At 49.8% G+C, this 27,317-nt stretch overlaps 1 protein-coding gene across 10 annotated transcripts in view; it reads right to left on the bottom strand.

Annotated features, from left to right (window-relative positions):
- Positions 1 to 5,834: 5,834 nt before the first annotated feature.
- Positions 5,835 to 27,317, bottom strand: part of LGR6 (leucine rich repeat containing G protein-coupled receptor 6) — a 127,932-nt gene continuing 106,449 nt past the window's right edge. For 2 of the 10 annotated variants that reach the window (XM_055109656.2, XM_055109655.2), the window contains 12 exons: positions 26,943 to 27,083; positions 24,723 to 24,794; positions 24,408 to 24,479; positions 22,292 to 22,360; positions 21,009 to 21,080; positions 19,890 to 19,955; positions 18,700 to 18,771; positions 18,238 to 18,309; positions 16,462 to 16,587; positions 15,281 to 15,441; positions 10,757 to 10,837; positions 5,835 to 7,692 (listed from right to left, as the gene is read on the bottom strand). In XM_055109656.2, coding sequence (XP_054965631.1) covers positions 6,437 to 7,692; positions 10,757 to 10,837; positions 15,281 to 15,441; positions 16,462 to 16,587; positions 18,238 to 18,309; positions 18,700 to 18,771; positions 19,890 to 19,955; positions 21,009 to 21,080; positions 22,292 to 22,360; positions 24,408 to 24,479; positions 24,723 to 24,794; positions 26,943 to 27,083 — 2,260 coding nt within the window. In that variant the 3' untranslated portion in view covers positions 5,835 to 6,436. The remainder of the gene's footprint in view (positions 7,693 to 10,756; positions 10,838 to 15,280; positions 15,442 to 16,461; positions 16,588 to 18,237; positions 18,310 to 18,699; positions 18,772 to 19,889; positions 19,956 to 21,008; positions 21,081 to 22,291; positions 22,361 to 24,407; positions 24,480 to 24,722; positions 24,795 to 26,942; positions 27,084 to 27,317) is intronic. The other 8 variants (XM_034943614.3, XM_034943608.3, XM_055109682.2 and 5 more) reach the window with 6 other exon arrangements.

The raw sequence follows: 27,317 nt of genomic DNA on the forward strand, positions 1-27,317 counted from the left end.
CTACTCTGGAGGCTGAGGCAGGAGAAAGGCGTGAACCCGGGGGGTGGAGCTTGCAGTGAGCCGAGATCGCGCCACTGCACTCCAGCCTGGGAGACAGCGAGACTCCGTCTCAAAAAATAATAATAATAAATAAATAAATAAATAAATAAATATCTGCCCATTCTGCGTTATACATCTTCTGGCCAGATGGCCCCTTTAGGTTGAAAAACAGAATCCTAATGGATGTACTTGGATATATTAATTTCTTTTCTTTTTTCTTTTTTCTTTTTTTTTTTTTGAGACAGGGTCTGGCTCTTGCCCAGGCTGGAGTGCAGTGGCATGATCTCGGCTTACTGCAACCTCCCAGGCCTCCCACTTCAGCCTCCTCAGTAGCTGAGACTACAGGTGCACGCCACCATGCCCAGCTAATTTTTGTATTTTTTTTTTTTAAAGAAATGCGGTTTCACCATGTTGCCCAGGCTGGTCTTGAATTCCCAAGCTCAAGCAATCTGCCCACCTTGGCCTTCCAAACTGCTGGGATTACTGGCGTGAGCCACCATGCCCGGCCTATTAATTTCTTAATACTTTTTTCAAAAGAAATTAATTGAGCACCTTTTTTTTTTTTTGTGCTAGACCTCATGAAAAGGATTGAGGTTACAACAGTGAATGAGACCAGCATGATCTCTGCTCTCATGGAACTTTCCTGCTGTGCCTACTATCCATTCTGAGAAACGTAGCCCTGCCCACAGCCCTTGCACAAGGGAAGCCCTGAGCAGTTATGTTTTGTCCGATATCACCGCACACAAACATACCCATTCACACACTAGAATTTAGTGAACCAGGACAGGTTCCTGGCCTAAGAGTGATCAACCCACCTGTTGGCCATTAACCTATGATTTGGCCTATCGTAGAAAAGGAAATTTGGCTAGTTCGGTTCTTTCTCAATCTTTCAGGATATTACCCTTGGAAACTTAAAGAGGAAAGCAACAAGGAAATTACCCCAGGAACTGAAAGCTGAAAGGATGCATCCAGAGACCTTGAGGAAGGACAGGGATCATAGTGAGGTACACATAAGCAGAAGTTACCCATAAACACAGGCTATGAGTCAAAGGAAACAATTCATTTATGCAATAAATAATCATACCTTTTCTTTACCCCATTGCTAGGCCAAAAGAATTATTCTGCCTCCCTTATTGCTTCACATGGATCCTCTGGAACATTATTCTTTTGACCCAGCAATTCCACTTCTAGGAATTTATCTTACAGATATATTTACTTACACAGGTGCTAAATTGCATTCATGCAAGGTTACTTGTTAAAGTATTGTTTATAAGAGCAAAAGAGTAAGCAACCCAAATGTCCATCAGAAGGGGAATAAGATGAAATCATGATACATCTACATAATGGGCTATATAACCTGCTTCAAAAACGTTAGAATGCTTTCTTTACTGATGTGGAAACGTCTTTGAGCTATATTACAGGTTAAAAAAGCAGAAGCAGAACTGTGGTGTGCTACTTTGGGCAAAAAGGAAAAATAAGCATATATATGCATCTTGCTGGTATATATATTTTCAAAACTCTGGAAGGATATATAAGAAACTAATAACAGTGGTAACCAATGAGGGCTCGGGAAGCGAGCCAGTAGGGACGGAGATGGGAGGGAAACTTGTTAAGAATGTGTTATTTGAACCACGTGAATGTATTATTCAAAGATTAAATTTATGAAAAGCTTTTTAAACAAAAGGGGTGGGTGGGAGCAGCTGATTGTGGTTGAGAAGCAGATAGCTATAAAAACAGGCCTCCAGAGAGCAGCTGAACCGGCTAATTGTGGGCACCACAGGGAATAATCACAGACTAAATTCAGAATGGCCTCTAGTTTCAGGCACCACAAGGCCCAGTCTTACTGTTCTTTTTGGCCTTGGATCTATTTGCTGAGATTCTGCCTCTCTTATTGCTTCACATGGATCCTCTCAAGAAACACGTACTTACTTGAGTTAACTCCTGAGTTTCTGTCTCTTAATCCAGTCTAAGAAGAACAGCTGAAGAAATGGTCTTCCCTGTAGTTGAGCCAGAAAGATGGAGGGTTTGAAATACTCTGTTTTCAAGAGTGGAGGGCAGGTACTCATGAAGGCACCAGTTTTCCACTCAGAAGGGAGTCAGGCATTAGATCAGTAAAGCCCTAATACCATTCTGGGGCTAGCACCTTGGCCCCATGATTGCAAGTTTTGTTGAACTCAATCTTCCCTCCCCTGAGAAGGGGCTACCTGGTTGTCTTGAGGGCATCATCCCACTCTGAAGCAAGGCTGGGCCAGGGACAGGGGGGGTAAGGATTCCCAAGGCAGAGAGTGAGTGAGAGAGTGCACTCAAGGCCAGGAAAGCAAGCTGATTCTTTGGGGTTCACATTATCAGGAAACCCCAGCATTAAGGGTTGGGTCTGAGAAGGTGTTCAGGGTCTGAATAATGAAGGCCCAACCTGCTCACTGCTTTATTTATTTTTATTTTTATTTTATTTTTATTTTTTTTAATTTATTTTTTTGAGACAGAGTCTCGCTCTGTCGCCCAGGCTGGGGTGCAGTGGCGCAATCTCGGCTCACTGCAAGCTCCACCTCCCAGGCTCACGCCATTCTCCTGCCTCAGTCTCCCGAGTAGCCAGGACTACAGGTGCCTGCCACGATGCCCGGCTAATTTTTTTTATATTTTTTGTAGAGACGGGGTTTCACCGTGTTAGCCAGGATGGTCTCGATCTCCTGACCTCGTGATCCGCCCGCCTTGGCCTCCCAAAGTGCTGGGATTACAGGCGTGAGCCACCGCGCCCAGCCCACTGCTTTCTTTAGATTTTTCTATGTCTAATCCACTGGCAAGCACACAAAGGGCACTTTGATATAGGTGAGTGGAATGGATTCTGATGCCTCCAAACTTCAACTCTGAGCCTCCTTGGCTGTGCCCTAGGTGCCCCAGAACTCAGAAGACAGGTTAAGGAAGAGCCTTGCCACTGATCACTCCTCTCTCAAATACCTCTGGCCACTTCCATGGCTCCACCAGAGGCAGCAGAAAGGAGTTGAGGGACACACATCGTACTTCACTTGTGCTTTATTATACAGAAGAATCCAAATATTTACATCTTGACAATCCTTATACTTCAAGCAACTGGAGAGAGCATGGAACTGAAACCCAGAAGTGATGTGGGGGGCGGGGGGCGAGGTGGGGGGTGGTGGATGGTGGGTGGGTGGGGGTTGGGAGAGCTTGCTATAAAGCAGAGCAGAGGTAGTTAGATGGTACCAGACAGGATCAAGGGTTCTAGCTACTGTAGTTCTGATGTTGGTTTATGAAATAAGAAATAAAAAAATAAAAAATAAAAATGTTTAAAAAAGGTAAAAAAATTTAAAGAAAACATAGAAGAACAAACAAAAAAGCGTTCTAGCAACTTCCCGTTATTGTCACTCAGGCCTATTTATTGTCAGCTCTTCCTTTTTCCTTTCCCCTACTCTTTAGACCTTTTATTCTTCCTGGAAAGGGAAACTAGAAAGATATTGGAGGCTAGAGGAGGAGAGAGGAAAGCAAGGAGAAGTCCCAGCTAGGGGCTCTGTTCATCCATAGTCTTCAAATCTCAGCTCTGCGTTTTTTGGATTTTACCATTGGTATGTTCAAAGTTGCTTATAAAAACCATTTCTGCCATAAGAGGTTCTCTTCCACAAATCGGTCTGAGATGAGATTGTGGTTGGCACCAGTTGCCAATGCACAGCACACAGAGCACAGGGCAACACACACCCAGTCAGCAGTTCTCAGCGCTGCCACCACTACAGCCCTCTTGGACAGATTCTTCCCCATGGATACCATTTTGGAAGATTTTGCCAACCCAACAAAATGCATTTACATGCAATGAATAATTTGTTTTTTGATTTTGTGATCAAAGACATACATAATCTTCTGTGGATCATAATGAAGATAACCAAAGGAATAACATACTGACTTGGTAGAAATTCAGTCAAAATCAAAAAACAAAGAAACTGTACTGCTCAGCTTTATTTCGGGTAAGTGTACATCGACCAGACTTTCTGAATAATGAAAATAGTTCATGGCAAACACCTCCACTCCCTTCCTCCACACCTTTCCTCTAATGAGAAGGTTCAGCAGATGCTCCTCTGGCCAGCAGACGTCTGGATCTTTAGAAGCAGATGATAAGGTGACAGTGGTGCTACCCTTCAGCTTGCAGCCAAAAATCATCGGTCCCCTTTTCATAGAAGAGGCCACCTGTAGGGAGCAGTTCCTGTAACTCCTAAACCTCTAACACATGGCCACTGTGCTCTACCTCAACACAGACTCCCTAACTCCAAGGGGAACAATGATCACATGGCGTGGGCAAGAAGTGAGAAGGGATCTGGGGTGACTTTTTACAAGTCAAGGCTCCCAAAAATTGTACAAGTTTTGTCATCCCTGAAGCAAAGAACTCCTTTCCCTGATAAGAGTCACCAATTCTCAGTATCCAAAGTAGAGCAAACTCCTTCCTTTAAGGGCTCTTGATCAGCCCTGGGGAAATTGGGAGAGCAGGGTTCTCAAATAAACAACTGATAAATACACCTGCCATCATTAGCGAGTACCTACAGTGAGGCTGGCCTCATGGTAGGACCCTAAGATTCTTCTGGGATTACAAGGTCAGCGCATTCTGCTTCAGAGCCTATAAGAGACCAGGCAATTAGTCAGATAAGATTTAGAAATGTAGCAAGTTTCACCCATGGAGCTACCCTACCTACCTCAGCCTAGGCAGCCTTTTTGTCCTGTGTCAGAATTTCCACTAGGCATTGGGGACAGCAGGGAGATAGCAGAGAAGGTAAGCTGCAGAAACTTGAACTACAAAATTAGAAGAAGGGTTTTCCTCAGGTTTGTTGTTTTAATAGTGGAGCCCCTGGGGATAGGGCCTGGCTGAGGACCTGCCAGAATTCAGGAAGAAGATTGTTTTCCATCTGGTCTCAGAATTCTAGACTCCTGTCTTGTAGATGTGACTGATGTTGGGGTACTCTAGAGCAAGTCTTGCCCTTTGCTGAGTCTTGGATTCTCTTTTTATGTCTCCAAGAATTACCTTTAATGTCTGGAAGGATGCCCCAGCTCTTACCGCCTCACTCTCAGATTGAATATGTGTGTGTTTGGGGCTGGGTGAGGGGGGCATTCTGGAAATGCTCAGAGACACTTGGTAAACCACAGGTAGAAAGGTCATGAGGGGAGAGGCAGAAGGGTCAGCGGCCTATCTGAGACACCCACGGTCCCAGAAAACTACAATTTCCTAAAATTCAATATCTACAATTCAAATCTCTCCTGTTTTCTGGCTAAGGCCTCCTTGTCCCAAAGAGTAGGCAGGACCTGGCTTGTGACAGGAGGTGGCAGGGGCATCTGGTGGAGAAGCATAAGAAGGCAACAAAGAGCCAGAGGGAATCCAGACAGCCCTGCCAGGATCCAGGAACCCTACTATCCCTCTTGCAGCAGACAAACTTTCACTGGTGCTTGGGCTTGCTGGGGTTGATGGCAGGGTGGTGAGAGAACACACAGGGATCCCTTTCTCCCTGCCCCAACTCAGGGGTCTGAGTCTGGAACCACAACGGCAGGCTTCTCCTCATCCTTCCCAGCATAGGATAAGAGAGGTGGGAGGTAAAGTGCTGAGTGTCTCTACTGGTGGATGGAGTCATCAATTACCTCTGGCAGTTCATTCTAGGATCGGGGCTTTCAGGAAGTGGTGGCATTTTGTGATGTCACTCGGTAGCACTAGGTGGTACAGAGATGAGCTCCCTGGGAGAGAACAGTGCTAAGTTCTGTCATGTTAATAGATATTCCAGGAAAACCAAATAAGCAGACAAAAACCTGTTACCAAATAATTCAGGGAACTGGGTTAAACAAAGTTCAATAGATTTTACTACTGTAGGACTTATCTCTTTATTACACTAACATGCACTGTGAATCTCTAAGAAAAAGACATCATGTGTAATCTCTTCCAAAGCTTATTTTAATAGGAAGTCTTTATGCATGGCATATGTCAAGATTAATGGTACATGGAACACATTTTGTATCCTATCCATGAGTCACATGGGAAATCACCTTCCAGGCCTTTCTCTGTGAGGTCTCCCTGTCCACTGTGCCCTGATCAACCCTCCACCCCTTCACTGTCTTTACTTCCCTCATTTCCCTTAAGCAGACAAAAGTCCAGGTCTCTGGTCCACACCTTCAGACATGACAAGGAAGAGGCCCAGTATCAAGGTGAAGCTGAGGAAGGCCAAGGGAAAGCCAGGCCAAGAGGCACCCGTTGGTGATGGTCACAGGAGAGAGGTGATCAGTGGAGCCAGGGACTGGGCCATCCTGCTATAGATCACACTGCTGAGTTTTGGTTGTATTTGTTTTAGAAGCAGCCATCATTCACCGAGGGGGAGAGAGGAAAGGGAAGAGAGGGGAAGAGAAGAATGGGGAGGGATATTTACACGTGTGAAGCAAAGGCCAAGCCAGAGGGCCGAAAGCCGCCACCCCCTGACGAGCCTCCACCTGCTGGCGTAGATCCCTCTGCCCTCAGCAGCAGTTCTCCATCCATGGAGGGTTGGGGGTTCCCAAAGTGGTTCCCCTCTGGCTCTACACAATGGCTGCCCTCCAGCCTGGGGGCCCCTGGCTGCTGACAGGAGAGGAGGGTCACTGAGGGGAAGCCATAGGTCTCCAGCCCAGGGGGCCGCCCAGCTTCAGAAGCTTCCAGAATGAGATCCACATCAGAGAAGGCTACCAGGGCCTGGGTAGAATCGCAGGAGCTCTTCTCCAGCTCCCCGGCCGCAGCATAGGCTAGGGGCCCTGAGTCCCCTGCGCGGGGCCGAAGCCGCCGAAGGTCATCCCGGAAGTGGGGGTTGAAGAGCAGGTACAGCAGTGGGTTGAGGCAGGCAGGCAGGGGCAGCACCACCAGCAGGACAGACTTGACGGCCTCGGGCGTGACAGGGAAGAGGCCCAGCATGGAGGCGAAGCTGAGGAAGGCCACGGGACAGTAGAGGAGCCCGTCTGCGAAGATGAGCCAGGCCACGTGCCTCACCATGGCGCAGTCCCACACGGCCTCAAAGTCGCCCCGCGGCAGGTCACAGTACAGTTTGATGTAGGCACCGGCCACGACCAGGAAACAGAAGGAGTTCATCATCACCAGGGCCACGGCGAAGCCCAGGGCTGCTGGCTGACCCTCAGGTGGCGCGTAGGGCAGGCAGAGTGGGGAGGCCCCGTATTCTCCCACTGAGGCCAGAGGCAGCGCGGCGGCCAGCCCTGCCAGTGCCAGGCAGCCTAGGACCCCTGCTCGAACGCTGCCCAGGGAGGGGGACTTCCCATAGGCCCGGACACAGGAGACGGAGACGCTGCACTGCACTGCGGCCAGAGTGAGCAGCAGCACCGACGCCTCCGACCCAAGTACTGCCAGGAAGCCAGTGGCCCGGCAGCCTAGCCCCGTCTCCCAGCGGGCTCCGTACTCAGAGAACTGACCAAAGGTCAGGGCATCGACTGAGGCTAGAAGGCCACAGGAAATGCCAGTCAAGGTGTTGGCGCCTGCAATCGCACCTACCACAAACTTGACCGGGGGCAGGGGGACAGGCCCGCCAGCGAACACGGTCAGCAGCACCAGTCCATTGCAGAGCACGGAGAGCAACACGATGGCCCACACGGCCAGGCGGATGCCCCAGCTTTCAAAGAGGTACTCACAGGGCTTGAAGGGGCCTGTAGGAGAGATCAGACATTAACCCTGGGCCAGAGGATGGTGGGACCAGGTCTTCAGGACCAAGGTCAGCCTCTGTATTCAGAGAATTTCCAATCAAAAGGAGATGAACATGGCCCTTGCCCTCGGAAAACTCCCAGTCTAAGGGAGGCTGACCCTGTTTCTGGCCCCAGAGAACTCCCAGTTGGAGGGTCTCTCACCTTAGAGAACTCCCAGCTGTGGGACATACACGACTCTTCTTCCGAAGAGCTGCAAGTGGGGTGAACCCTAACCCTCCTCTCAATACACCAGAACATAGAACGCATATAGGCCAGGCATGGTGGCTCACGACTATAATTCCAGCACTTCTGGAGGCTGAGGCGGATGGATTGTCTGAGGTCAGGAGTTTGAGACCAGCCTGGCCAACAAAGCAAAACCCCATCTCTACTACAAATACAAAAAATTAGCTGGGTGTGGTAGCGCGCACATGTAGTCCCAACTACTTGGGAGGCTGAGGCAGAAGAATCACTTGAACCCGGGGGACGGAGGTTGCAGTGAGCTAAGATTGCTCTACTGCACTCCAGCCTGGGCTACAGAGCAAGACTCTCTCTCTCCCCCGCCCAAAAAAACACAAAAAAACACACACGGTACAAATTAATACAGTACAAACCCAGACATTGAGGAAATGTTAAGTGAAGGACAGCACTGGAAAGAAAGGAAGGACAGGCTGCCATCAAGGAGTGGCAAGGGTATCAGAATTGGGAGCTATGGTGGGTAGGGACAGAGGCATGAGGGACTGCCCAGACAGTAACCAGTCTATGCCTGAGGCTGTGTTTCTCTCAGTCAGTCCCCAGTGATCCACTAAGTCCTCCACTGTGGGAGAGTCCTGACCAAATATTATACCAGGCTGGCTCTCCCTTGCTCTGTGAGAGGGGTACAGACCACATTGAATACTTGTCAGTCAATCAGTATTTCGGAGGTAAATTGTCTCAAGTACAGTAAATCAAAATACAGATGACTTCTGGGGTTTTCCAACCTAGGTCCACACGAGATGCGTGAGATCCTGGTGTTTTCCATCCCTCTCTCCAAAGTCTGTTCCTAAATCACCTTGTAACTTTGGAAATATTATTTCTTCATTTTCTTTGGCTTTCCACTCTTGTTCTTCAATGTGTTTCTAGGTAGCTTGGGAATTTGAGAGGCTTTTGTGGGAGCTATTTTTAAACCTTTTTTTTCTTATTACCAAATATAATAGGTGATAACTGTAGAAAATTTGAAAATATAACATGAAAAAATTAAAATGACATGAGACTTCACCTCTCAGAGATAACTCATTATTTTGGTATGCTTCCGTCCAGTCTTTAAAAAATACATACATACATATAGGTTTTCAAGCTAAATTAAGATTTTACTGTTGCTATCATTTGGATATGGTTTGTCTGCACCAAAACTCATGCTGAAATGGAATCCCCCAATGTGGGAATGTTGGAGGTGGGGCCTAGTGGGAGGTGTCTGGGTCATGGGGACAGATCCCTCAGGAACAGATTAATGTCCTTCTGTGAGGGTGAGTGAGTTCTCAATCAATCCAGGGAATGGATTAGTTCCCTAGGAGTGGGTTGTTAAAGGCAGTCTGGCTTCTCTTTCAACCTGTGATCTATTTGCACAAACCCACTCCCCTTCTGCTTTCCATCACAAGTTGAAGCAGCCTGAGGCCCTCATCACATGCAGCTGTCCAATCTTGAACCTCCCAGCCACCAGAATTGTGAGTCAAACAAATCTCTTTCCTTTATAAATTACCTAGCCTTAGGTATTCTGTTATAGCAACACGAAGCGGACTAAGAGAACTGTATATGCGTTTCTTGTTCTCTTTAAGTTACATTTTTATCAAGCAGACTTTCCCAAATTTTTTCCCAGAGAAATATTTTTATATTACTCAAAACATATTTTATGTACCATAAAATGTACCATAATTATTTGACTATTTGGTGTGAGTTATTTTAGAAGCAAGCTCAAGTTGGACTTTGTCTTTTGGAACTTCCTCTTTTACCTCATCCCTGCTGATTACTGGTTTTCAGAGGTGAAATTTCCATGGCATTGTGAATGCAGCATGTGTGTTTTTCCAAGTCAGAAGCAGCACCTGCTTCCTCCAGGTTGGGTTAGTGCTCTGGCCCCGAGCTGGCACTAGAGGGCGTGCTGTTGTCACCAAGCACTGAAAACTCGGGCTGGGCAAGGCCAGGCAATCACTCTATAGGCTTTAGAGAGGGTAAAGGGAGAAGGCAAGGGTCCTGGGACAGAGAAAGCTGGAAAACTGGAAAACGGAGGTGGAATGAAATAGAAGAAGCAAACTGTTCATCACTTTCTGTTCATTCTGAAGAATCCCATCCTTGCCTAAGTAGCATGCTGCTTGCCACCTTCTGTGGCCTGTTAGCATTTTATATGCAAGCGAAGGGACTTCCTCACTCTAAATGTCTCAAGTTGAATTGCACCAAAGAGAAAGAGAATTTTCTTTTTTGCTTTCTTTATAGCAGGATGGATTTAGGTTAGACGCTAAAGGAGGCTTCCGCAACTATAAGGGTTAGATGGTGCTGTAAGGACTTACCCAGGGATACTATGGAGTTTTTCCACTGTGCAGAGTTTTAACAGAGACTGTAATCTTCCTGGGATGGAGCAGGGAGGGATGGAGAAGGTGGCCTTTAGGAGTCCCACCTGGCTCTAGGATTCTGTGGTATGGGTCTTAGACTGAGGGATTACTCAAAAGCAGCCCCACATGCCACCCTGATCAATGGGGTCAAGGCATTCTTTCCTGCTTCTCTCCTGTGTAACAGTAGTTTTATCCTGGATGCATAAATGCTAATTGGCTGATTGCTTGACTTCGCCTCCATTCATGCTACTCCCCTCAAGCAGCCACCCAAGGGAAAGAACTCCAGTTCCTTCCCCAGGAATTACGAAAGGCGGGCCCTCTTGCAGCAGGCTGGGAGTCAGGCAAAGAATGTGGCTGCAGACATGCCCGGCTGAACTAATACCTCAACTAGGTGGTTGGGTGCCCTTTCTCCATTCCCCCTCGTCCCCATTCCCCAGACACCACCTCACCTGGAGTAGGGCTACACTGGACACTGGGGTGTGGCTTTGAGTCCTCCATCTCCAGCTGGAGCTCATCCAGGTCCAGGTCATCTGAAAGGAGAGACAAAGTGATGCAGGGTCCTGGGTCTTGGTGTCAGTCAAGCCCTACCTTTCTCCAAATGCCCCCTCCTTTAAGATGTCCCTTACTAACTCTGCTCAGCACTGGTCATTCTAGCAACCCGGCACATCCATTTCTACCCTTGGGGGTAAAGATTTGGTGAGCTTCCTATTATCCACATGTGGATTATCTGCACTGAAGAGTGCACAGCAAACATTTCACCTAGACCTTCTCTTTCTATTAGTCAGGGCTCTATGTCCTCTCCAGTCGGCCTTACCCACAAGTGCTGCTTCGAGTTGGAGTGGAAGCTGTTTCAATAATGTATGCTAGTGATCACACATTTCTCTACTCTGGCTGGGCTGTCACTGTAATTTTGTGTCCAGTTGTGAAAACTACACATTTAGAAAAACATCAGTGAGCTGGAGTGTGTTTAGACGTGAACGAGTGAACTAGGGGGTGGGAGAGCAGAAGCCATTTGTGAGAGAAACAGTCAAAGCAACTGGGCGGTGTTTAACTTGGAGGAGGTAAGAGTAAGTGGGGATATCATGGCCGTCCTCAAAGGGCTGAAGGACTGTTAGGGGTAAAGGAATTTGACTTCTACATGCTGTTTTGCCCCAGAGGGTAGAACCAGGATCAATGGATGGACTGTAGAACGAGGCAAATTGTGATTTGAATGGAGACACTCTACTACTTCCTAACAAGAGTAAGTTCCCACAATTAGAGCTGTCCAGCAAAGGAACACCCCACCTTCAACAGGTGCAGAGTAGGTCCACATCTGCTGAGTGCAATTCTGGCACTGGGCAAATGCAGAAGAATTTCAGGGATGAATAAGAGATGGACCTGCTCTCAAAGAACTTGTGGAGACTAATAAGGAAGCAAATTGTCATGCTACAATGAGTGGCATCAACTAACAGATTTATTTACTAGCTAGAAGGGAATAATTTGAATGTTTCTAGCATAAAGAAAAGACAAATATTTAAGGCAAAGGATAGCCCGATTACTCTGATTTGATCTTTATATAGATTATATTAATGTATTAAATAATCACATGTGCCCCCCCATACATACATTTATTATATATCAATTAGAAAAAATTTTCAGCTAATAGATTCACTGAACAATAAGGGTTAACATTTCTTGAGTTCTTATTCGGCACCAGGTACTGTGCCCAGTCAGTCCTCATCTTCATGGTCCCATTAACTTTCACAACATCCATGTGAGGCAGGTGACAGATAAGGAGACTGAGGCTCATTGAAGTTAAGTGGCTTGCCTGCAGCCTCACAGCAATAGACTAGAATTCAGATGCAGGTTTGTCTGACTACAGAGCCCAGATGTTTAACCATTATGCTTTCCCAGGCAAGGGACTGATTACTTTGGGGGGTCAGGGGGTGGGGAGGGTTCAGGAGATTTACAGATGCATGAGCTGAACATAATTTGTCACTGATGATACTAAACAGAAAGTCCCCAATGGGAGAGAAAGCACTTCTACACTGAGTCAGAGGCTGGACTAGATCATCTTTAATGTTCTTTTCAATTCTAAGTCCAGGCTTTACACTTTTTTTTTTTTTGAGATGGAGTCTCGCTCTGTTGCCCAGGCTGGAGTGCAGTGGCGTGATCTCGGCTCACTGCAAGCTCCGCCTCCTGGGTTCACGCCATTCTCCTGCCTCAGCCTCCCGAGCAGCTGGGACTACAGGCGCCCACCACCACGCCCGGCTAATTTTTTGTATTTTTTTAGAGATGGGGTTTCATGGTGTTAGCCAGGATGGTCTGGATCTCCTGACCTTGTGATCCGCCTGCCTCGGCCTCCCAAAGTGCTGGGATTACAGGCATGAGCCACCGCGCCCGGCCTTACACTTTTTTTTTCTTATTCACTTTTGCAGTGTTTCTCAAACTAGGGCCTGTGAACTCTAGGGGGTTGCAGACATGCTGGAGGTCCACAAATTCTATAAGAATTTTGAAATGAGAATCTAGAACATTTTATAATCTATAAAGACAAAACATTTTTGGCAGTGATAATCCATCACTGAAAGGCTTTTTAAAGAATAAGACAAGTTTCTCAAGTCAGACTGGGAAATGTGTCTGAAGACCCAAGTTGGGGAAAGAATGGCTTGTCTTCAAAAGGTAACTGTACAATCTTCAGGTTTAAGAGACAGCATCCTGTGGGCTCTTCCTCCTTCATACAGGGCAATGGATAGGTGACTCTTTTTGTTGCACTTGTTCCATCTTTGGTTCACAAAGTCTGTTTCCTGTGTGGACCCTTCCTCCCCACTTAAAGGGTAAACACCATCAGTTGGGAGTTTTCCCAGGAGGCAGGAAGACTGTGAAGCTGCTCCTGGCCCAGACACCATCAGGGCAGGTCGGAGGCTGAGTCGTGCCCACAGAGTCCTGGCATTTACTCCTCTCTACCTTTCACTCCCTGCCCGCCCCTGCTCTCCAGAAAGAAGTTCAGCAATTCTTTGAAATCAAAATGCATGAATGAAACACAAGGGGTGAAACCCGTGGACTCTGTCTGAGGCTGGGAAAATCACAGCCAAGGTGTTAAGTAACCACTCTTCAAACGAGGAGGAAATCGAATCTGGCTGGAGCAGCAGCTCCTGGCTTTCCTTCTCGAGGCTCATTAGCTCCCACAGGAAGTGGGGGGCCCTGCCCTAGCTCCCGTTACAGGCGGCAGGCAGCCCACGATCTTGACGCCCTGTGGTTCTCCAAGACCTAAGCTCGGTGGAAAGTTTCACCTTGAGGAAGGAAAGTTTCCATTCTTCCTTCCAGCCCCGAGGGAGTGTACAGCAGACATCCGGGAATGTCCCCCGGGGACAGCCGTCTGCTGGCCCAGAGCCAGCCAGGCTGCTGGGCTGCTCCTCATCGGGTCCTCATACCCTCCCTAGGGAGATGTGTTAATACATTGGGAAGAAGGCTCTCGGAGACCCCCAGGTTGCCTGCCCACCATTTGCCCTCCATACACTGTGCCCCGGACTCCACAGTTGCACTCTCCCTATACATGTACACCAGAAGGCACCAGTCCTCAGTAGTAGCGATGAGCATACTTCATCATTTATGGAATCTTTTAGTCTTCCCCAACAGCCTATGAGCTATCCATTATCTTTCTCATTTACTTATTTATTTATTTAGTTTTTTGAGACAGAATCTCACTCTGTTACCCCAGCTGGAGTTTGCAGTGGTGCGATCTCAGCTCACTATAACCTCCGCCTCCTGGGCTTAAGCCATTCTCCTGTCTCAGCCTCCCAAGTAGCTGGGACTACAGGCGCATGCCACCATGACTGGCTAATTTTTGTATTTTTGGTAGAGAAGGGGTTTCACCATGCTGGCCAGGCTGGTCTCGAACTCCTGACCTAAAGTGATCCACCCGCCTTGGCCTCCCAAAGTGCTGGAATTATAGGCTTGAGCCACCGTGCCCAGCCATTTATCTTTCTCATTTAAAGATAAGGAAAGTGAGGCTCAGTATGGTTACATGACTGGTCTAATGCAATCCAACTGGTGAATGTTGTAGTTGGGATTGGACCTCAGTTTTGTCTACGCTGTAATGAGATGTTTTTCTTACATGTTTATATTTGATTTTTCGTTTGTTTATTTTCTCCATTGAAATATTGTGGAGAGTTAGAGATGGAAAAAGAATACCCCAAAGCAGAGGACCCCTACTCTCTCCCTCCTAATTCTGCTTGTGTTCTGTAATACGGGCAGGGGGAGAGGGAAGCCCTTTTATCTGCCCTTAGTATCTAAGATACCACTTAGTAAATGATCCCTCAGAACCCCCTTGGTTGCCTGCCTCCAACATGTGCCTTTTACCCTAACTCTTCCAGAAACACAGATGGCCCAAGACAGCCTGCACTGGAATGGCCCTTCTCAGTGAAGGTCTCTTGCACCTGGCGGCCACGGTAGTCTCACTTTCAGACTCATGGGGCAGACTGGAGGTGCAGGATGGACTTGGACAGCAATAACCCTACACTGTTCCTTTTGGTTCTAGGACATATTATGAGGGGATTCTTTTTTTCTGGAAGTAGGTTTAATTCAATTGATTTAATTAAATCCTATTGGCTCAGATTGATAAAATAAGGGGTCTGTCTTCTCTGAGAATACCCTGAGGTTGAAGGAGAAGAAACACGTGGACCACAAGGGGAGGGTTAAGTGAGATGGTGTGTGAGAGGCACTTTGTGGACTGCAAAGGGCTAGGCAGATGAGACATTGCCACAGCCATTGTTACCATCATTACTTTGTCCCAAGCACCTCTGGGTGTGGTCTTGGAGAGACAAAGTGCAAACAGAGGTAGAGTTTCCTCCCAGGTCACAGGCAGCTCCTCCCACCTCTGTAGGGCTTCCCTCTGCAGCTGCTGTCAGATTCCTTCTCAGGTCCCCCAAGCATCCCCTCTAACTTCCTCTCCACAGCTCACTACCCTCCCCAACCCAGGGCCCCTGGTCACTCACAGTGGTTCTCTGCTTGTCTGGCAAGGAGGCCCAGGGGCCTTTTTGAAGACTCCTCATCATCAAGGTGAAGGTCTTCAGCCTCCCACTGCCCAGAGGCCTTGAAGAAGCTGGCACACATCCCATAGGGACAGCACTGGTAGGCATAAGGCACCTCCAGGATCCTGGTCGGGGAGAGGTGGGCAGATTGGCTGCCTCAGCATCTTTGGGGTCTAAGACCTAAGTCTGATTTAAGAAATCTGCAACCCAGGGGCTGGGCACTCAGTGTCTGTCCTTCAACTCCCAAGTTCCCTGTTCACTGTGCTGGCAGTCTCCTAGGCATTCTTTGTAAGGGCCTTGCAGCCTGACTCCTGATCTGAAGGGCTCTGGAGGCATTTCTGTCTTTCTTTGTTCATCTTGGCAAGTGAGATGGGGAAAGAAACGTTCTGCCCATTGTTTAAGGAGTCCTCTCTGCTGGCTCGGAGCAGGGAGAGGCTTCCCCAAGCTCACACAGCACTGCCAGTGCTCTGCTTCTTCTCCCAGGCAACACCTCCTCTTTTATATTTAAGGCCACATGGATTCTTCTGGTGATTCTTCACTCTGGCCCTCAGTGAGACCTGCACCCTATCCCTCCCCCATCTCTGGGCATATTGGAGCTGGATTTGGTGCCCTCTGAGGGTAAGTGCAGAGGCCCTAAGGGCATCTCATTAGTGTGCAGCAGACAAGGCTTGGGCCACACAGGCTGCACCACTGCTGCTGCATGGAAGAGGCCTGGATGTCATTAGCACCACGGCCTGGCTGTGTAGCTTGTTTTCCACCCATCAGTGTCCTGGGCTCTGCCCTGATTCCAGGGGCTCAGATGCTGCCCAAGTGAGGACAGATAATCTGGACATGTGGAACCAGATGGGGTGCAAGGAGGGCTAGGGGATCTTCACATCATCTTACTTCTATCACTCTCAGGTCCCAGTGCTCACTAGCGTTGGAGCTTGGGACAGGGGAAAATGCCACCAAGGAGATAAGGAGGAAGGGGAGGCATGAACCAGGCCCCTCTTGGTCTGTAGGTGGTCAGGTGAGCCCTTCCACTAAATCTTGGTCAAACCCTAAGCCTCTAGGCTCTTCTCAGGGTGGGGCCATCTGGCTTTCTCTCTGTCCCTCCAGGGTCTCCAGCTGGCCTACCCAGGTGTTGGGGAAAGCCAGTCCCTCACCTCAGTTTTGGGAAACTGTCCTTGGAGAAGGCCTGGGAGAGAGCAAGGTTCCCTTTGAGCTTCAGATGCATCAAGCCCCCAAGTCCAGCCAGGGGCAGTGTGGTCAGCTGGTTGTCTGTCAGGTCCCTAGGACAGTGGATGGTCAGGGTTATTGGCAGTCAGTGGGATTGCTAAGGGGGCAGGGCTGTGCTGAGAATGTGGCCAGTGTGCCTGGGATGGAAGCAAGAGGAGAGGAGCAAAGGACAGGAGAGAAGCTTAGAAGAGAGCATTGAATGCCGAGGGAGGAGGGCAGCCAAGAGTTGCTAGAGGCACCATCTGCAGGTTGTTCATTCTTTTATTCGCTCATTCATTCAATACACAATGGTGCCAACTATATACCAGGGACTGTTCTAACTTAATGCCAAGCTGTCCCAATTTGTAGGTAACAGAGCTCCCTCAATCACAGTTCCTGTGCCCAGTTCTAAGTGCCATCCAGGAAGCCCTGCCCACCCGCTTGGGGAACCTTCCTGTTGTCGTTTATCCCCATCCCCCTGCCTTTCCTCCCACTTTTCTGATGATATAAGAGGGCTGAGTCTGGGACTGGACAGAGCTGGTCATCTGGCTACAAGCAGGGATTGGGTCATCCACTCCATCTTGTAGGGACTGCTTTGTAGCCAGAGGTGAGGACATGCATGTTCTTCTACTGGAGGCGCATTAGAGGAAGCCCAGGGTTCCAAACCAAACACCAAGACCACAGACTGTGCGTCGTGGAAACAGCCCTGGACTGGAAGGCAGGAAACCTGGCACTGTCACCAACTCACTGTGTAACCAAGGGGAGCCACAAATCTGCCTGAGCTTCAGTGTCCTCATCTTTCAAAGGGATAAAAATATCCACCCTACCTATCTGGCAGGACTAGAGCAAACAGGAGAGGGAAGACGGAGGTGAGAGTTTTGCAAAGCCACGGCCCCAGCCTGAGGAGGAATTTGTGTGCCTACTGGGAGTCCTGGCCCTTGGCTTTGAGTAAACTTCTCCTCCTGGGCCTTGGAGGCCTCACCTGTGAAGTGAAGCAGGTGGGGCTAGATGGTCTCTGAGGCCAGGGCTGGAGCTAGCCCAAAAGAAGTCTTTGTGTTAACCAGAAAAGGGCCCAGTCTAGGTAGATGTGCTTTTAGGAGTCACAGCTTGGCAAGGAGGTGGCAGGATGTCAGCTCCCTCTTGGGCAGGAGTGCTTGTGCAGTGAATAACCTGCCCCACAGTACATGGCAGCTGCAGCAGAGGCCCCTTCCAGCGCTGACATAATGACCACGTAGCCAACACTGCTCACTCTCTGTTTACATCCTATGTAATTTAAAGGACCTGAGGTCCCCTGCTGCCTCACAGAATGGCAGTCCTCTACAGCAATGCTCAAGCAGGGAACCCCTGAGCTCTCTGAGACCCTGGCTCCCACATCTACTTCCACCCTCCTATGTGTGAAGGGATTCCAGGCCCAATATATCCTCTTTATTGGTGGATAGAGAGGATGGGGATGGGACCGAGGCAGGGGGGATGAGGAGGGCTGAGGCTGCCAAAACACTGCAGAACATTAGCAGATGATGTTCCAGAGCTTGCAAGAGGCAGGCTCTCTGTTTATCAGGCCCCACACTCTGTCAAACGGATTGTCAGAATGATTGATTAGGCTGAGGCCCATCTCCCTGGGATATGCATGTTCCTGCTCTGGGGTGGCCCTTCTGCCCCCATTGGCCAGCCCATAGTCCCGACTGGCCCCCAGCATTCTGGAGGAGAATGCAGCAGGCACTTACAGCTTGACCAGGGAGCGCAGGGTGGAGAAGGCCTTGGGGTGGATGGACCGGATGGCGTTCCAGCTAAGATCCCTGCAGGCAGAGAGGGTGTGACAGGAGGGGACAGTAACATGTGGAGGACTCACTGTTCCCATCATGGGCTCCCCCTCACATACCCCCATCTGACCTGCCCCCAGTAACAGTAACCTTAGCCTTTTGGGGAAGGTACCTGCTGCTGCCCAGCTCCTGAGCTGGCTGTGGCCCCAGGAACAGGGACATGACAGCTTGGCTCCAGAGCCTCAAGACCTCCTGGGTACCAGCTAGAGAAGTGTGTGTGTGTGCTGGGGGTGGGGGCTATGGAGCTGGGAGGCGATGTGCATGTCACATTTGTTTAAATTGTACACATGTGCTATGACAATGAGCATGCCTAGCAGAGGGACACGGTGGCTCCTCCATGGCCCACCCCTGGATGTGGGTACTCACAGGGCTTGCAGGGAGCTCAGCTGGCTGAAGGTGTCAGCTCCAATTTCCCAGATGCGGTTGTGTTGGAGGCCGCTAGGGCAGCAAGAGAGGCTGGATGAGCCGGCAGGCTCAGACCCTGGCTCTGCTCCATGCCCCCCGAGCACTGGGAGGAAGAAAGTAGAGCCCCCCACTTCTCCTGGCACAGGAAGAAAGGGCCCAGCCCGAGGAAGTCACCAGAATTAAAGGGAGCACAAGGGGATCCGGTTGCCTTGGGTAAGTGGGTCAGGAGACAAAGCCACAAAACCATCCCTGTGGCCCAAAAGGGAGTCAGCTTCCAGTGTTCCCACTGGGCCTGGCTCCCAGCCCAGCCAAACTGGCCCCCACACCTCCCATCACCATGGGTCCTCCAGACCCTAGCCCAGAAGCAGAGCACCGCCCAACCCAAGTGACTGGCCGGAGCTGGGAAGCAGAGCTCAGTAGACTGGTTGAATGGGAGATGGACCCTGGGCCTCAGCCATGCAGAAGACCCTCCTTCCCTTGGCACCTAGACAAACAGGAGACCCTCATATCTGTACCCTGCCCCAGCCCCAAAAGGCATGGTCCTGCCTAGAAGCAGGGTACAGACACAGGGAAGCTCAAGAGGCCATGCTGGCTTGAGAAAACAGGAGCTGGGTTAATAGAGCTTAGAGAATTTTTCAAGTGATATTTTCTTTGTGACCTTTGAATCCCAGGCTTGTTCTTCCACATATGATTATGTATGTCTGTGTGTAATATGCAAACACATACACACATATGCATGTGCGTGTTTAGAGGTATGGAAAAGGAGAGAACATGCTCCAAAATGCAGGGTGCTTCCAACTCCTTAAAGCCTTCTCCGGTCCATCCCACTGGGCCCTGATGTGACCCTGTCCCTCCACTGGTTCTAATCACTACTGCATTTCTGTGTTGCTATTGATTCATAAGGAGCCACCTCGAGACTCCTTTTGGGCACCAGCTCCTGGGTCTGTCTTCTGCTGTGAGTCCTAGGGCCATTGTGCAGGCCTCTGCCAAGCTCTCAGCCCTAAACTCTGGGTTAAACAAACTCAGAAAAGAGAAGGAAGAAATGTCAAAGTGTGCATTGGCCCTTACTGATACCCCCCATCACACCTCCCTGCAGGACTTGCTCAGGGTCTGGCTGGCATGCTTTTGCCTCTTCCCTACCCCAGACTCACATTTCCTCCAATTTCTGACACCTGTGCAGGCTGGGCAGCTCCTCAATTTGATTGTGAGACAGTTCCCTGGGGAAAAGAGAAAGGCCAGGGCTGGGGTGAAATGGTGGCTATGTGAGGGCTGTTCGGGGACGGGGGGCTCTAGCCAGGACTGTGCTTTCCTGTCAATTAGCTGAAGGCTGTGGGGACCCCACAGGGACATGGCTGTTGAGGCATCTCACACCAGGGCACCAGTCTCCTCAATTCACTTTCTCTGCATTTCCTCCTACTAAGTCCCACTCCTCATTGGGCCTAGATGGGGCTACCCAGGAAGTGAGAGGGGCGTGGTGAAGAGGAAACAGGCAAAGAGTCGGGGAGAGGGGCACTGAGCCAGCCAGCAGAGAACACATTGGACCTCACTGAGCAATGCCAACGCAAGCACCTGCAGTCACCATTTATGGAGCTGGCAGGAAAGATCAGAGCTGGAGGCCCTTAGGGATCATCTGGCCCAACCCTTTCATTCAGCAGATGAGAAACCTGAGGCCCACAGAGGGGACAGGACCTGCTAAAGGACACACCACCAGTCAGTGGCAAGGCTGAGTCTGGAGCCTGTGTCTCCGGACCCCCAGCCTAGGGCTCTTTCCACACACTATGTGTTGGTCCACCCATCTTGAGCTGCGGGGCTATGGTCTCTGATGAGGAGCCTCAGATTCAAGTTGGAGTCCAAGGAGAGAGGAAAACTCCCCTTGACTTCAGAGGCCACTTAAGTACCTCCACGGTCCCAAGATCCCAAGAGGGGACTAATTTTCTTGTATAAAATTAGAGTAATTATGTCATTTATTGGTATTATGCACTAGGTGCTTTACATATTTTTTTCAACCCTTACAAACTGACTCCCATGTTATAGACGAGGATATCAAAGCTCAGAGACTTTAAAGAGTGAGTCCAAATCAATACAGCTAGTAAGTGGCAGAGCTGTGCCTCAAACCCAGTCCTTCTGGGGTAGGCTCTCAGCAGGAGCCTATGCTGCTCCATTCTCCAGGAAGGGAAGTGACCAAGTGGGACAGAAGCAGGAGAGGCCTTTTGTGGGACATGGGGGTAGGGGCACAATGCCAAGACTGTAGAATTCTTGTGAGCACTCACAGGACTCGGAGCCTGGGCAGCTGTTGGCACATCCCCGATGGGAGCAGCCGGATGCCTGCGCGGGTCAGGGTCCTTCAGGGAGAACAGAGACAGAGCTGGCACCAGGCCCAGGGCCCTGCCATTCCCAGCCACCCCGCTCCAGCTCTGGACCTGATACTGTCGTGGGATGACGGAGCTAACAAAAGAGAGAAATGGAGGGAGAGACAGGGCAGGGGGTGGGGCTGTGGGGACAGAAACGAGCAGACACTGGCATCTGAGCACCAAGCTCCCTTGGGCCTAGAGGAGCTGGGGGAGGGGAGTGGAGAGAGAGGGCCACAGCCCAGGGCTCTGCTCCAGCCATCCCCATCCCATCCCCACCCCATGTCTCATAATGGTCTCAAGCAGCACTGGGCCTGTAGGACAGGGACACAAATCTTCTCTGCTGTAGGGACCTTAGAGGAGGGGATGTCCATGGGCAAGTGTAGACAGAAAAACGCCGTAGTGGGACCATGGGACACAGGCACAGAGTTTGGTCCCTGTGCCTCGGAGGAGGGAGAAGAGATGGGATAGAAGGGAAGAACCAGGAGCTGGGCTGGAGAGGGCTGTGGGGGCAGGTTGGAGAGCAGGCTTGGCTTTGGGCAGGGTGTCCCAGGAAGGACCCAAGGCCAAGGTCATCTTTGGGGAATGACTACTTCCCTCATGGAAAATTTTCCACATGCCAGTGAATCTAGCGGGGAGACAACGGAGGCACAGAGGAGAGCCCCAGTCCCAGTGGTGCCATGAATGAACTTTGTGGTGTGGGGCAGGGCAGCCGACTTCCTGACACTCATTCTGGGTGTTTGCTCAATTGTTTCATTTCATTCATTTAAATGTATTGAGGGCCTACTATGCGTCGACACTCCTGCCCTCTATGCCACAGGAGATAATAATAGAAAATACAAGAACGTCTTTGTTGGAATCAAGCTTCAGAAAGGCAAAGATGGGTTTTCACAACCCTCCTCTCCATCACTTCAACCCTCAGTGTACCTGTGGCTTGGGGTTAGGAGCTCTAAATTAATACCTGAAAACTCCAAGCATGGTAAAGAGAGAAAGACCAGCCTCCTCACTGCCATCCCATCTGCCACCTGCTGACCTTGCCTGTGGGCAGTGCCACATCAGGAGGAAGGGGATGGAGCCAGTAGTAGAGACAGGCTGGATAAAAGGGAAGCAAGGAACCTAGACAGCCTTCCAGGGGCAGGGAGTGGAAGAGCTCTTGGGAATGAAGCTGGGGTGATAGATAAGGTAGGGAGAGAGAAGCCACTCACAGGATCTCCAGGCTGGTGGTGCCTTTGAGATCTGGAAACTCCTGGATGTCCGTGGCACCATTCAGAGATCTGGAAATAGAGACAATGAGCTCTGAGGGGTGGGGTCAGAGCATCTCAACATCAAGACTCTCAATTCTCCATTTTGTCTCCCCTCCGGGACTCCTCCTTTGGGGGCAATGTCATGCTTCCCTGCAATCTTCCTCAAGTCAGCCACGCAGGCCCTCGTGGAGGCTGAGCCATGCTTAGCAGGGTCCAACCAGCCATTTGCTTAAGTTTGCTCAGCACTTCCTCGCCCAGACAGAGCTGGGTAACCTCAGCATTCACGCTTCAGCTTGCAAAAACCCCACATGCAAGCAACATGGGAATGGCCTCTGGTTAATAGACAACAGCTTGGGTGCTTCTGGAGAAGCCCTTGGCTGCTGGGTTTTGCTTATTAGAACCTGAGATAGGGTCACCCCTAAATTGTCATCTGCTGGAACTTTATTAGAACTATCAGTTCTCAGCCGGGTGTGGTGGCTCACACCTGTAATCCCAGCACTTTGGGAGGCCGAGGCGGGCGGATCACCTGAGGTCAGGAGTTCGAGACCAGCCTGGCCAACATGGTGAAACCCCATCTCTACTAAAAATACAAAAAGCAGTCGGGCGTGGTGGCGGGCGCCTGTAATCCCAGCTACTTGGGAGGCTGAGGCAGGAGAATCGCTTGAACCCGGGAGGCAGAGGTTGCAGTGAGCTGAGACTGTGCCATTGCACTCCAGCCTGCACAACAGAGTGAGGTCCTGTCTAAAAAAAAAAAAAAAAGAAAAAAGAGAACTATCAGTTCTCTTAAACTGCTTTAGACTGGTGGTTTTCCTCCTTCCCACCATCTCCTATCTTATTGAGGACACGGACCCACATGGGGCCCGCATGCAACAGCAGCGCAGAAAATTGAGTGTTGTGAAAAGCCCCGAGGAGGCAGCGTGGGGTCCAGAAATGAGCCCAGAATCTGAAATTAAAGGGTTCTGGGTTCATGCCCAAGCAGGGCCTGAGTACCTCATGTTCCACCTGTAAATCGGACCAATAACACCTACCTCACAGGGTTACGATGAAGATGAAATGCCGTAACGAACATGAAAGTTAAGTATGTGCTTTGGAGATGTCGGCTATGTTACTGTGACGCCACAGTAGGCTGACAGCAATCCAAGGAAGCTTTTTCTTTTCTGAGACTGAGTCTTGGCTCACTGCAACCTCAGCCTCCCAGGTTCAAGCAATTCTCCTGCCTCAGTCTCCCAAATAGCTTAGCTGGGACTACAGGCATGCACCACCACGTCCGGCTAATTTTTGTATTTTTATTTTGAGACGGAGTTTCATTCTTGTTGCCCAGGCTGGAGTGCAATGGCGTGATCTCAGCTTACTGCAACCTCCGCCTCCCGGGTTCAAGCGAGTCCTCTGCCTCAGTCTCCTGAGTAGCTGGGATTACAGGTGCCCACAACCACGCCCGGCTACTTTTTTTGTATTTTTAGTAGAGATGGGGTTTTACCATGTTGGCCAGGCTGGTCTCGAACTCCTGACCTCAAGTGATCCACCCGCCTCAGCCTCCCAAAGTGCTGGGATTACAGGAGTGAGCCTCTGTGCCTGGCCCCATGGAAGCTTTTTGAAGAAGTGGGACTTGGGCTGGAAATTAGAGAATGAGAGAGGGGAAATAGAGAGCACCTTCAGGCCAAGGGTGATAACGATGGCACAGCAAAGTGCCCAGGGATCTGGGCTCCAAGGCCACAGGAGAACCAGCCTTGAGAACACACCATATTCAAAACTCCCAATTATTTCTGGAAAAGCTACCGTGAACGGGATAAAACCCAAGAGGCCAGATGAAAGTCCTTGACTATGGAGATGGACCTTCCTTGTCCCTTTGAGACCTGGGAAGAAGCCACAGTTCAGGGAGGTGGAGGGAGGCTATTAAATTTAGAAAGAGGTGGGAACGGGTCTGAGCAAAGCAGAGGCCTGCAGCCTTGAAGACCACGCTTTGCAGTGGACTTGTGCCTTGCAAGGGAGAGATCCGCAGGTGATAGGCAGGAGAGAGCAAGAAGGAGTGAGGAAAGGGGGAAGTTCAGGCTGCAGCAGCCTTCAGGAGCCAACTTACAGTGTGTGGAGTTTAGGCAGGTACTGGAATGCCGATCTTCCCACAAACTGGATTGGGTTATCATAAAAGTGTCTGGAAGAAGAAGGTCCAAACACCTAATTGGGTTTTTCAGGCCTTTCTGCTGGGATTAAGGCCAATCTCTGCTTTCTTCTCCTATCAATGTAGACCCAGGAAAGAACATGCAGGGAAAGGCAACCCCTCCCATACTTCTGCCCCCCTGGTGCTTCCTAGGGAAGTCCCTCCTGCCTTCCCATCCTCTGTCCTCCTCCCCGAAACACTGTTCGGCATTAAGAGACCAGAGAAAGTAGTACTCACATCGTCTGTAGCAGAGGGTTCCCCATGAAGGCCTTTTCTGGGATGGCCTTGATGTTGTTGTTATGGAACCCCCTGGAAGACAACACCAGGAACCAGTGAGGATTTGGAGAAAGGTATAGAGAGGGAGAGGCATGGAATTCCACAGGGCTTTTGGACAGCAAGCTAGACAGTCCATAAGACAAAAGAGGCATTGGCCTGGAGATTCCAGGTTCAGATTCAAATACTGCCTGTGATTTTTCTTTCTTTTTTTTTTTTTTGAGACAGGGTCTCTGTTACCCAGGCTGGAGTGCAATGATGCGATCTTGGCTCACCGCAGTGCAGCCTCGACTTCCTGGGCTCAAGCGATTCTCCTGCCTCAGCCTCCTACATAGCTGGGACTACAGGCATGTGCCACTGCACCTGGCTAATTTTTTAATTTTTTTGTAGAGACAAGATCTCACTTTGTTGCCCAGGCTAGTCTAGAACTCCTGGGCTAAAGTGATCCTCCTGTCTCAGCCTCCCAAAGTGTTGGGATTACAGGTGTGAGCCACCGCACCCAGCTGATTTTTCTTCCTGTTCAATTACACACCCTCTTTTCCCTAACAAGTGTAAAAAGAGTGAGGGGTGGAGACATGGCTGCAGGCCTCAGGAAGCCTATGGGAGCAACTCAAGAGCAAGAGGCTGAGTTCAGACCCCAGGAAGGGAATCCTCTCCTTAGTCACTTGTCGTGAGAGCCCTGGTGGGTCCCCACAGAGGAAGCCAAGGGTGTGTGAGAGGAAAAGGAAGATACAGAAAAGACACAGCTTCCAGGGGATCCCAAGTGAGGGATGTTCCTCAAATGGAGGCTGGCTTGGCCTCAAGGCCCTAAAATAAAGAAACATAGAAGTGTCAACAGCACGCAGCCAGGGGGATAAGGTGCGGAATGGGCCGCTGAATGACTGTGGATAGCACTATGGGAAAATGAGGACTGAGGCACCCAGCTGAGAGTCTGGGAGTCTGGAAGCCAGAATTATGTGTTTGGTTAGCTGGGAAAAACATTTCAAAATAAATAACATGTTGGACTGAAAAGTACATAACCTGTGCGGAGCAGGCCCCTTTCCTTCCCTCTCTTTTTCTTTGGAAGTTTCTGGCTTCTCTGTCCCCCTGGACTCTGCTCACCTCTGTCTTCCTCCTGCCGTCCCCATCGTGACTTCCACCTTCATGCTGTCTCACTCACAGCTTCACGCTCAGACACCTCCAGCCAGTGCCACCCACCCAGGCCTGTTTGTTCATTAATTTATTCCTCTCATCTGCTCATTATGTTTTTCTTAAACACCATCTTTGTGTCTAATGTTGGGCCAAGCTCTGAGGGATTTAGAAGTTTCTAAGACAGGGACCCTGTCCTCAAGCAGCCTTCTCTCAATAGATGAGAGAGAGAGATGGAGATAGACAGGTACACCCCCTCCCACATATTTTTGTCCCTGCTAACTTAGGTCTCCTCGCTCTTCCCTAATGTTTTATTATTTCCCGGCTCAATGCTTTTGCACATCCTGCTCCCTCCATGCCCTCTTGATCGATCAAATCTCATGCTTCTCTCATGCCCCAGATCAAAGGAAAAAAGTTAGACCTTGGTGACTCTGGCAATGGAGAAATTTCAATAGTTTCTCACTCAGACTTTTTTTTTTTTTGAGACAGAGTCTCACTTTGTCACCCAGGCTGGAGTACAGTGGTACAATCTCCGCTCATTGCAATCTCTGCCACCTGGGTACAAGTAATTCTCATGCCTCAGCTTCCCAAGTAGCTAGGACTACAGGTGTGCACTACTACGCTGGGCTGGTTTTTGTGTTTTTAGTAGAGATGGGGTTTCACCATGTTGTCCAGGTTGGTCTCGAACTTCTGACCTCAAGTGATCTGCCCACCTCGGCCTCCCAAAGTGCTGGGATTATAGGCATGAACCACCACACCCGGCCAGACTATTTCCTCTAGGTGGTCCAGTTGTCCCCTATGTGCTGCCTACATCTGGCATTCACACCTTCAAACTTCTGGATGAGGCAAGGGAGGTGGCATGGGGCTAGTACTATAGGTCTCAGGTGGTGGGGGTGGTTTGAGCTATAAAGATACTAAGCTGGCCGGGCGCAGTGGCTCACACCTGTAATCCCAGCACTTTGGGAGGCCAAGGCAGGCAGATCACGAAGTCAAGAGATAGAGACCATCCTGGCCAACATGGTGAAACCCCGTCTCTACTAAGAATACAAAAATTACCTGGGCATGGTGGTGCGTGCCTGTAGTCCCAGCAACTCGGGAGGCTGAGGCAGGAGAATCGCTTGAACCTGTGAGGCGGAGGTTGCAGTGAGCCGAGATCGTGCCACTGCACTCCAGCATGGCGACAGAGCGAGACTCCGTCTCAAAAAAAAAAAAAAAATAGATACTAAGCTGCCTGAAAGTTTGGGGCTCTGTTTATGAGTCTCCAGGACTCTTAATCTGGTCCCACTCTAGCTGTACGATAGAGCTCTTATTGTTTCCTGAGAGCTTCCCTCCAGTAAAGCTGCTTCCCACCTGTGCTCATCCCTCTGCCAGCTCAACTTCCTACCTGGGTCTTTACCTACAATTTCTTCCTCTGAAATGCCTCTCCCCTTC

The sequence above is a fragment of the Pan paniscus genome, chromosome 1 (genome assembly GCF_029289425.2).
Source record: "Pan paniscus chromosome 1, NHGRI_mPanPan1-v2.0_pri, whole genome shotgun sequence".
NCBI lineage: Eukaryota > Metazoa > Chordata > Mammalia > Primates > Hominidae > Pan > Pan paniscus.